The 11,433-nt window shown below is 30.5% G+C and overlaps 1 protein-coding gene across 1 annotated transcript; it reads right to left on the bottom strand.

The window, feature by feature from the left end:
• Window positions 1–7,847: 7,847 nt before the first annotated feature.
• LOC136986125 (piggyBac transposable element-derived protein 4-like) lies at window positions 7,848–9,659 on the bottom strand. The gene has a single exon (XM_067283589.1). The coding sequence runs from the start codon at window positions 9,657–9,659 to the stop codon at window positions 7,848–7,850; it is 1,812 nt and encodes a 603-aa protein (XP_067139690.1).
• Window positions 9,660–11,433: the final 1,774 nt, after the last annotated feature.

The following is an 11,433-nucleotide window of genomic DNA, read 5'->3' as shown; positions in this document are numbered from 1 at the left end:
TGATTAGGAAGATATGTGTAATATGAATTTTCTACTTATATAAATACATTACAAAAGTATATTTTCAAAGTCGCATTGGGTCTGAGTGACCCATGCCATTAATTGCAGGGTTAATTACGCACTACCTATTCGAAAACATATTTAACGAGGATTTAATTCTGATAGCACACAGTGATGTTATTGTTCTGCTCAGTCGTGTATATTATTTTCAGAAAAAATGAACCATATGCTTTAACCAATAAACCATAGTTACATACCCGGCTAATTTGTTTGTAACTGTTTAATGACATGAAACGTTCATAGTTTTAGAGGGAATAATTATTTGAATAAGTGTGCATTGTTGAAGTGATGTAAATAATTTTAAATCTGAGCAAATTTAAATTTATTTCTTTACTGTTTGCATCAATTTTCGTAGCTCAACTACTTGCATAAATTTCGTGACAATTCCGCTGGAATTTGAATTTGGTGTATAACTGAATCTATGTCGATTTTTGAAATCTTCTAATTGACAGGGGAAATAGATTTTTTACGGAAACATAATGTTTAAAATACAAATTACGTTATTTTTGTCAGTTCTTCCTACTTAAAAGAATCATGAATATCCAAAACAGTTAATGTTACCTATGGTTAAAAAATAGCCGCTTGTCTCTGATTCCAGCAAATAGAAAAAAGGGAACAGTTGAAACAAACGTTCTAACCTAACTTTATATAACCTATTCTAATAATTTTGTTAGTAATGATTATGGTAATTTATCAGAATAGGTTTGGTTAGGTTAGAACGTGCGTCCCAACTGTTTCGTTTCTTCAATTTGCTAGAATCAGAGACAAGCCGCCATTTTGGAACCATAGGTAACATTAACTTCAAAAACATATGCAGTAAAATCATCAGCTATACAAGTCATGGTCAATTATGGTTTCGCATTATACGTGTTGACGCAGTAAGTGAATACACTATATTTCCTATAGTGTGTGTCATAAAAAACTTTTAATAAATAAAATAAATTATCGAGTTAATTTAGATTAAAAATTACTGTTCAAAGTATAACATAACGGCATAAGTATATCGTAGTCATTTAATTATAGAAAGAACATCACAAATTTTATCTGATTTTATTTAAGACAAAAAGTTACAAATGCACTTAAATGTTAACAATTTAATTTATTACTACTATTTTGTAATAATAAAGCTTTTAAATAGCAAACTATCTTTACGTAATAAGATAAAAATTAAAAAATATATATTACTACAATGTACATTATAGTGTACCACAGAAAATGTATTTTTAAATTACAGCATATTCTATAATAATGTATTTATTTACAGTATGTTTAAAAATACGACTATGTACAACAAAAAGATTAATTATAATTTTTATTACTGTGTAGTAACTTTATTTACGTATCAAAATTATTTAATATTTGTGGATAGGCGAGATAATTTTACGCAATTATTAAAATTCGTTTACATATATATTTATGATTTAGTTAATATGAAATTTTTCACAACTAATGGACATATTGCTAATATTCTAAAGTTACACAATAACATTTAATGCTATAAAATACATCTAAAACATATTAGAGATAAGCAAAGTGTGGGCATTACGTGTAATGAATAGTACATTGCACTATCGAAAATCAATACAATGGTTTCTACAATTCAGTTGACTGTAATCCAGTTGACTGTTTTAAATTTCATTTTAAGTAAAGGTGTAGCTATAGTTGTCGCAATGCTGTAAACAAAGTAGCAAATCCAAATTACAGTAACTTAAATCTTTAAATATTTATGATTAATTCTACGTTGTAAATTTAAACCTTTTAGTCTGTGAAAGTTGTTGATAAGTTTGCGGAATTCGTTCTTTTTAGCAGAAATTAAAAATGCAATATAACAAATAACATGCACATTTAACAAGTTATAATGCATCGTGAATGTACAGTACATGCCTTTCAACTACTTTAGTGTTGATAAATATGCACAATGTAATTACAGAATCATTTCTGTTCGTTCGTTTTTCATATTTATTTATAAAACATCTCTACATTATATCTTGAAATTACACTGATTAACGTTGCTCTATGTTTTTTTTAATATCTTACCTTTCGAAATTTGCAATCCGTTATAAGAAAGTTATTAAATCAAAAATGATCACGAAGTACAATGTACGATAAGCGTTACAAAAGAACAATGTGCGTGGAATAACATATAGTAATTCAGGCTGTATATTGAAAAATTAATCAAGATACAATCTTCATTTTCTCTTATTGCATTTGATTTAGGATAATAATGTATGTAACAAACACACTTTCAATTGACAAAATTAGGCTTTTATTCATAGTGAACATTTGACAAGCCGTAAAATGAGGCAATTCTTCTACACACTTAGAGTGAACGGAAATACGAAAAGCCAAACTCTGTATTTTGTGGTTATCGCTGGATACTGCAACCATGTAAAAAGTTTTTGTTATTTCATTTGCTATGTTGGTGACTCGAGATGCCGAAACACATAAATTTATAAAATACATAAACGTAATAAACGCATTTAGAATAAACTCGATTAACTTATATATTCTCATAGATGGAGGAACTGCTAAGTATCAATATAAATGAAAACAAAATATCAAAAGACTTCCGATATAACCGCTCCAAAGAAATAAAATCCCGGAATAAATATTTGATAAACTCTTAGCGACACACAAAATATACGCGTACATTTTTTGCATCGACCGTAATCGTGAAGTAGAAACCTGCCCTTCTCTCAAAAAATCTAATAAAGTGCCCAAAGCATTTTCCAATCGTTCACAGATTACTATAAATAATAAAAATAACCAAAGAATAGGCATTACGTAAAATCTATAGTGCATTATTATATCGAAAATTAATATAATGATTTCTACAACTCGATTGACTATAAATCCAAATGTTCTAAATCTCATCGCAATTGTAGGTGTGGCTATATTTATCTTTATTTTATAATTGTTTTCCAATAAAAAGGTGTATTGTAAACAAATGTAATGTCACTTATGTGTACTGAAATACTCGACAATGATTGTAACATTTTATAGTTTACTAAAAATATTTCATTATTTACGTATAATAAAATTAATATAAAATTAATTTTTCAAGCATATTATTAAAAAAAATATTTATAACTGCGCAAAAATATTAGTGTACAAAATTATATTTTTTTTCAATGATTAAATACTGTATAATCAGTGCAGATGGATTGAAATTTTTTACAGTAAAACCATGCTATTATTCACCTGTCACTTGGATATCCGTGCTACCTAAATCAATTGAAAACAGACCCGAATTTAACTACATAATTTGTTGATATTAAAAGAATATTATAAATTAGCAGGCGGGCCCGGCGTTGCTCGGGCAAAAGTAACGATACCCAAGATTAAGAATATTACCTTACCCGTTTTCACAGAATGCAAAAATTGAATCGCTTTGTTTTCCAGACTAATTATAGAATTTTTAGATAGGTCTAAAAATATGTTCGATTTCCCACATAAACAAAACAATGCACCAGCGTCTTGCACGTCGCTTTCTCTTAACAATTCCATTGCTACGTAACACTTCCATTGTTGACAATTCCATTGTTACGTAACACTTCAATTGTTGATGAAAGTATTAAACCTTTATCCAGTCCCTTTTCCCCGTGGGGAGGAATTTCGAAAAATCCCTTTATAGTGTACGTTCCGGTGACGTATCCTAACTCCGTACCAAATTTCAGCTTTCAACTCCTAACCGTTTGGGCTCTGCGCTAATTTTTATCATTATTATCAACTCGTTTCGGTTATATATATAGATGACGAAGACGTAAAAAAAGAACATAAGAAGACATAGATAACTACAGTTAGCGTGATTGTTGGAGTTTGGTGTATTTGAGAAACGATCTTCTTGAAAACGGGAATTAAACTTTGTTGTCATATATACATATTTAAACACTCGCTTCAACTTTTATACATTTTATTAGTTTAAAACTATGACTGAGAAATTACAAAAAGTTTTGTAGTTTATCGTGGGAAGAAGATACGTCAAATGTGCATTTCTACAGTTAGATTTCGTTTTTGTATCTTTTCAAGATGCATAACATTTAAACCAGAAGTAGTTTACAAAATTATCTTAGCTGCCTTCATTTTGCATATTTTCTCTTAAAGTAATCCGACTCGATATGTACAATTTGATCGTAGAATTAACACCGTAAGATTTTAGTGCATTAAAGGTAGGCAGTTATTTATTGGAAACACAGAATTTTTGAAAATTTAAAAATATAATTTTTAGTGAAAGGTAAGCGTGTTTAATTAGAATTGAACGAAACGGATTAGAAATGCAACAGCTTAAGCAAAATCTGCTAGTAATAATATTCTGTCACAATTAATTTTTCATTATCTGTTGATTACATAACCTGAAGTTATGTAATGACAGATAATGAGAAATTAATTGTGACAGAATTCAGCAACATTTCAGATTGACAAATAAACCGTGAACATTTCCGTTTATTTATATTTAGTTTGACTTTTGTTACATTGCACGTGCTCAGGAGTATCATTAAAAATGCTATTGATATTTAAATTGTTTTAGCGTGTTAGAAGTGTACAAACGTCATTTCAAATACACTTAATATATATAGAGAAAATGTCGAACATACTATTTCATGCTTTTTAGTTATTAAAAGAGATTGAGGAAGACTTCTTGTTTGACTTACTAAATTTTTCTTATGTTTCATTCTGCTGAGTACTGGATAAATTTGTGTAAGCTGTAGGAATAGGAGTTTTATTTTTCAAATATTAGCGAAACGTTTTATATAAAACTAGAGTTATTGATTAAATTTTGAAATGCTGATTAAAATATAAGTAATGATTTTCTTTTTCAAATTAGTGCAGAGTTTCAGTTTCTTTAACCTATTACTGATTTAAAACGTAAGCATGTTAAAGATTAATGTATGATAGGGGCCAAAAATTCTAACAGCTTTAATACTATAGACGATAAGTAAAAGTATTACACTGAATATAAACAGTATCAGCTACATTACATTAAAATCAGTAAATTAATCTAAGTTTTAGGCACATGACATTATATGTCAAATAAAATTTACTGATCACAACCGGATTATGCTGTTCTCGCACCAACCATGACCCTCTCTTCAGAGACTTTAGAAAAATTTAAATTTGGAACCTCTTACTTAATATTCGAAGAACATTTTTCAGCATAAATATAAATTACAGTGCAAAATGTATTCTTATAAAAAATGTTTAAAAGCCAAATACTAAATTCCTCGCAACTCTACTTTATTGTAATAATAACAGATGGAATGATGTACTTTAAATTACAATAATATCGTGCAAAATATTAATACCAGTCATGTATATATTATACGAAGTAATTTGATTTGCTGTATAATTCAAAATAAAAAAGCTGTGAAGGTCAGCAACCGATTCCACTTATCTCTATATCCTTTGAGAGTTCATGTGTAATTGGGTGAATACGCTACCTACCGAGAAACCTCTAGTAATGTTCAAAATATCCACTCAGTCGGTTTAACAAAACACAAAGTTTACATTTACAATACAAATGTACAAAATAATACAAAATAGCGTTACAATTAATTATGCACAAACACTAATCCAAGCGACAACTGACTATATCCGTACAAGTTCGTCGGAAGAACTTCTTACGATCTCCGCAAACCGACTTATAATTAGCAACACCTCCGAGTCAAGAACAAGTTCGTAATAAACCACTGGAGTTCACTTCCACCAGGTTTCCGTAGTGTCCAACGAGAGAGATAGTTAGAACTTCGATACCAACGATCCGGTCCGATCCGATCCCATCCAATACGATCTTCCCCGCCGAAACTTCTGCTTATATAGCGGCCGGCGTTTGAATCCTCCGCCAATCAAATTCGAATGTTTCCACAACGTCCGACCAACGGTCACTTTCCGCCAGCCGATCGTCCGTCTATCGTCGATTTGAAACACAACGGACATTTCTAACGGTTTTTCCGTTACAAAAGTTCGTTATCTTAAACCAGGGCGGAAATCGCGCGCCTAGGCGATTCCATACCCTACACCTCTTATTATTTTACACTAAAATAATAAAGTAATATGAATAGTGACACATTCTGAAAAACGTATTTTAAGAATCACAGGTTTTTTTTTTGTGTGTGTATCTGACATATGTGTTTTGAAAAAAGTTTGCGTGTTCTGTAAAAACAGTTATTTTCCGAATGCACCCGCAATATTCTATTGTAGTCATTTTAACCCTTCGTCACGCGCGCGCTCAGTCAAATCGAAATCACGCGCGCTCGGTCAATTCGGCACCAATTTAAAAAATTAATTAATAAAAATTTAACATCGGAAAACGGGTATTTTTACTTTAATCCAGTTTACTAATATGTTTGTAATCGAATTCAGTCAAAAAAGTTTTAATTTCATCATAATTTATTGATGATTTTAATTTTTTAATATTAGAAGGTAATTAGCATAAATTACAAAGTGTCGTGTTTCATCTTCGCTCCCGTTCAAGTTTATTGCTCTAGGCACGCGCCGATGTTTGTTTTTAGTTCTACTGGTGATTAGGCTTTTATTTCAACCTCGTCCGTTTTGGTTACAGAAGATGGGGAGACGGGCGTCACGTGATCGCTTACCTCACATTTTACCACAGAAATTACCTTACCTTGAAAGTTTTATTTTTTTTCTCAATTTTAATTATTATTAACTATCTTTTTTTGATGGATTCTCATACTTATATGTGTTATGAAGTTGTAGATATTTTTTTTATTAAGTTTTACAAATTTATGTTTTTTTCTTCGATTTTTATATATAAAATATACGAAAATTCAGATATTTATTAAAATTTATCAGAAATGCTAAACTATAAGTACAGTGTGTTTTACAATACTATTACGAACAGATATCGTCAATTATTTTATAAACATATTTATAATTTTAATTTTTATAAATTATTTAAATTGATGCAACGCGAAGCGCTCAGAATCAATTAATTACTGTCGCGCGTTATTAAAGATGGCGATGGGACTCGATTCAATTACTTCTTCATTTCAGATGTTAATTAAAAAGTGTTATTTTCATATAATATTAAATAGTGTATGTTTATTATAATTAATAAATCTATATAGGAATAATATATATTAATTACTGAGTGTATTTAAAAAATAAAAAAAACGGAACAAAAATATAATAGAAAAAAAATGTTTATACTATACCAAAATGTTTTTTACATCTATTCTATTAGATCTATAATAATCCTAACGATGGTGGACTTCACGCCGATCTCTGAATAAGCAAGAGACGAGAAAATTGACATCCAGGCGACACTTAACGCCTAGATGTCAATTATCTCGTCTCTTGCTTACATCTATTCTACTTTCAATACAAGAGTTATATAAATAATAATTAAGATAAACAGCATAAATTGGTAATACAGATAAAATTATATTATATATTATTTATTTATACATTTAAATATTCATTTCTATTATTCGTTTATACATTTTACATTATACAATGCTAAAATTTTATGTACATCTTGTATTGCAAGAATTATAATTAACGTATGCAAAAAAAGTTAATTTTTTATTTTCTGGGTTAGGCATAAGGGGTTGCTTTCAGTGACTTGCAAACAGGATTTTTTAGATGCAGTATTCAACAAATAAACAATTTTTATTGATATATATATCTATAAATATCGTTCATTTGTTGGACACTATTCAAAAGGTCCTGTTTGCAAGTCACTGAAAGCAACCCCTTATGCCTAACCCAGAAAATAAAAGAAATACAGAAAAATAGGTAATATAAAAAATGAATACGTTCATATAGTATTAACTTTCTAATTCTATTGTTCTTTCTGAACTTTCTATACATGACTTACATAAATTATGTGAGTGCTCACCACAAATGTATTTATTACATCGAAAACATTTATTTGTCGTCTTTCTGCCCTTTTTATAACCGCAATCAGAACAGGATGATCGCTTCCGTGATGTTGATGCTGCAGATGTGGATGCCGCAGATGTGGATGCTACTGATGTTGATGCCGGTGATGTCCCTGTTGATGCTGTTGTTGATTCTGATTCCGATTCTGATGTTTCATGTTGCAATTTAGAGAATTGAAGGGCTGCCGTTCTAATGTTTCTGGGTAAATTTTCTTTTTGTGCACGTAATTTTAATTGCGGAGTCATTAGTTCGATCGATAGCAGTTTCATGAAGTGTCTTCTGCGTTGATTTTGTGGAAGTTTATTATTCAGATAATAAATGACATGAGAATTTACGGCCGAAATATTTAGCAAACTATAAAAAATAACAAGGGGCCAGCGTCGGCAGTATCTTGCGCAATTATAACGTGACGCCAGTTTATCAACAACGTCGACGCCTCCCTTTGTAAGATTGTAAAACGTTACGATTTCGGGTTTGTTTTTTTCCTCGGTTGAAGAATCAATGCTATTGTTGTGGTGTAAAGTTGATAGTAAGAGAGTTACTTTATTTCTTTTGGGAGAATATGAAACTAAAGTACACTTTTTTTGGAATCCAAACATGCTACTGAATACAGTTCTGTTTCTCGAAGTAATGAACTCTGGCGGTATTTCTCTTTTATTTTTTTTTAAAGTACCGACTGACGTCAGCTTTATGTCTAATAATTTTAATGCAAGTTCGTAACTCGTAAACCAATTATCAAATGTTATATTCCTTCCAGAGCCTGCTACGGGTTTACATAATCTTAACACAACATCTTTAGGAGAATTACTTGTGAAATATTGGCCCTGCGGTTGCATTCCCGCATATACTTCTAAGTTGCTACTATAAAAAGTCCTTGAATCTGTCAAGGCAAAAATTTTTATCCCATATTTTGACGGCTTGCTTGGAATATATTGCCGGAATTGGCATCTGCCCTTAAATGCCTCCAACATCTCGTCTATAGTTAAATATTCCGATGGGCAATAATTCTTTTGGCAATTAGTAACAAATTTCTCAAAAAAATCTCGCACCGCAGCGAGTTTGTCAGTATTACGACGATCATTTCTAGTAGCTTTATCGTCAAATCTTAACGCTCTTATTAGAAAACTAAATCTTTTCTCTGACATCACAGGTTTTATAATTTCTATTCCGAAACCATCGGAGGTCCAAATATCTCGTAAATTTACTGTATTTAATTTCATCACCGCACATGCAAACAATATTCCTATAAAAGCTTTTATTTCACAAATATTTGTTGAGATGGCATCACGCTCGCGGCTAAATTTTTCTTTTATTCTCTCTATATACTTATTTGTATTTTCGACAATATGATTTAATATATCGTCATCAAAAAATAACTTCCAGCATTCCGAAGGTGTTTTGACGAACTTTGCTCTTCCATTTGGGCCAGGCAAATGAGTTATAATATTTTCTTTCTCTCTCCTCTGAGTTTGAAGGGGCATTTCCTTATTCCACCTAGTTACACGGTCTTTACCCATAAAAAATGAACCAGAAGTACTAACCTCGTCTAGGTCTGAACAAGATTGTTCAGATTCAGAGTCCGATTTTCGCTGCTCCAAAATATCATCCTCTTCCTCCGAAGAAAAAACATCATCATCATCTTCAATCATCTCTGTTATCTCCGAAGATGAAAGCAAGTAAAAATTACTTTTATCCATAGCGCTGTTTTAACACAATCGTAAAAAAGAAGAACTATACTCGAAACCAACAACAGCAACAAAAACAATGACGAGCTAATGCGAAAAAACTGCACTTATATAGTATCAGAGTAAAAAGTCACGTGACAGAGAAGGGAGAGGACTAAAATTTACCAAATATGGAAATATGTGAATAGGGTTCCTTATTTGGTAAATTTTTTGTAAGCTCCCTTTTCTGTCACGTGACTCAATAATTACTGCCCTAGACCAAGCCTAACCTTGTTTGGGAATCGAAGTTTTAATTCAAAAAAATACAATTTGACAGGAGATTGATTTATTTTATTTATTTGTAGTTTGGTATCATCTTACGAAGTTTTATGACAGTAGTTCCAATAAAATTTTTATTTATTTAAGTAATTATAATTATTATTTTACCTATCATTCAGTGTTTTTACGGCAAAAATTGAAAATTTTAAAACATTCCATTTCTGGATTCATCTGAAGACAGGTACTAGAGTTATACCATTTATTTGAAAGTTTATTTACATTCTTAGAACAATAATACATATTTGAAAAGACGGCAAACAAAAAAAAAACCCTCATAAAACCCATATGATCTATAAGTATTAAACCAACAGCAATAAAAGAATATTCCAATTCATGAAAGACAAAATATAGGGGAAAAAATGTATTTTATAAAACTTAACATTTTCGATGCTACATTTTTATGTGCATAGTTCATATGTATTTTACAAGCGATTTTTTATATCGTCTATTGAAATGTGTACTATTGTACATGTGAGATTCCAGACAGGGTCCAAATACCTCGCAAAACGTAAGAGAAATAGAAAAATTTCTCTAGAAAAAGGACTGTGTAACATCAATATGTCGTGAAGGTACGAAATAAACAACGTAAGTCGCAGGTGTGACTTGATCATAGGTGTTAAATGTCAAACAGAAAGATTGAACTTCGACTTGGACGCTTGTATCAACGACAAAATTTATATAAAACGCAAAAACAGCATGGCCGGGGAGAAGAAAAAACAATCGCGTGATGGTCATAAAAATGTCATTACATCCTCGATTTCTCTACTATCTAACAGAATAAAATACTCGTTGGTGTAATAAAAAATGAAATTTTTATTATATTTTCTGTAATTTGATTTGTAAATTCAAAAATTAAACTTAAAAAACATCAACTCACTATAAATAATTTTATTTATTGACATCAGATTTGTTAAATTTCACGAAATTGTATTATTTTTAACCTCAGAGTAGTAAAGCTTGTTTTTTCTAGCAAAAATAATAGACTCGCTAGTCCTCAACTGTCAAAAAGAAGAAACTACTAATCGCTTTATTACTTTGTTTTCAAAAACTCCCCTTTCTATCAGCTGATAGTAAAATGGCTAACAAATTGTTTACTTTCACTTAGAAAAATGTGATGATGTCATAAAACTTTATAAAAACATTTAAAAATACCAATGGAAAAATTTAAATTATTTCTGATCAAATTTCAGTTTATTAGAAGTAATTCACTTTAAAATAACGCCATTATAAACAAAGAAGCGCGCGCGCGCGCCACCGCTGCGGCTATTTTTAGTAACAACAACTGGCGGGAAATTTGAAAATTGAAATCCGAGATAACGCGCGCCATAGTGCCGATTTGGCACCAATAATTAATTAAAAATAACGGAACGCTTTAAGCAAAAAATGAATAGCGCATCATAAAATTGAAGAAAAATTAGACAGGTAATAATTTTTTCAGATTTTTCGGACAATTAGAATTTTTACACGA

The sequence above is a fragment of the Centruroides vittatus genome, unplaced genomic scaffold (genome assembly GCF_030686945.1).
Source record: "Centruroides vittatus isolate TY-2023 unplaced genomic scaffold, ASM3068694v2 contig_997, whole genome shotgun sequence".
NCBI classification, from domain to species: Eukaryota; Metazoa; Arthropoda; class Arachnida; order Scorpiones; family Buthidae; genus Centruroides; species Centruroides vittatus.
This window is presented reverse-complemented; position numbering and strand designations above follow the sequence as displayed.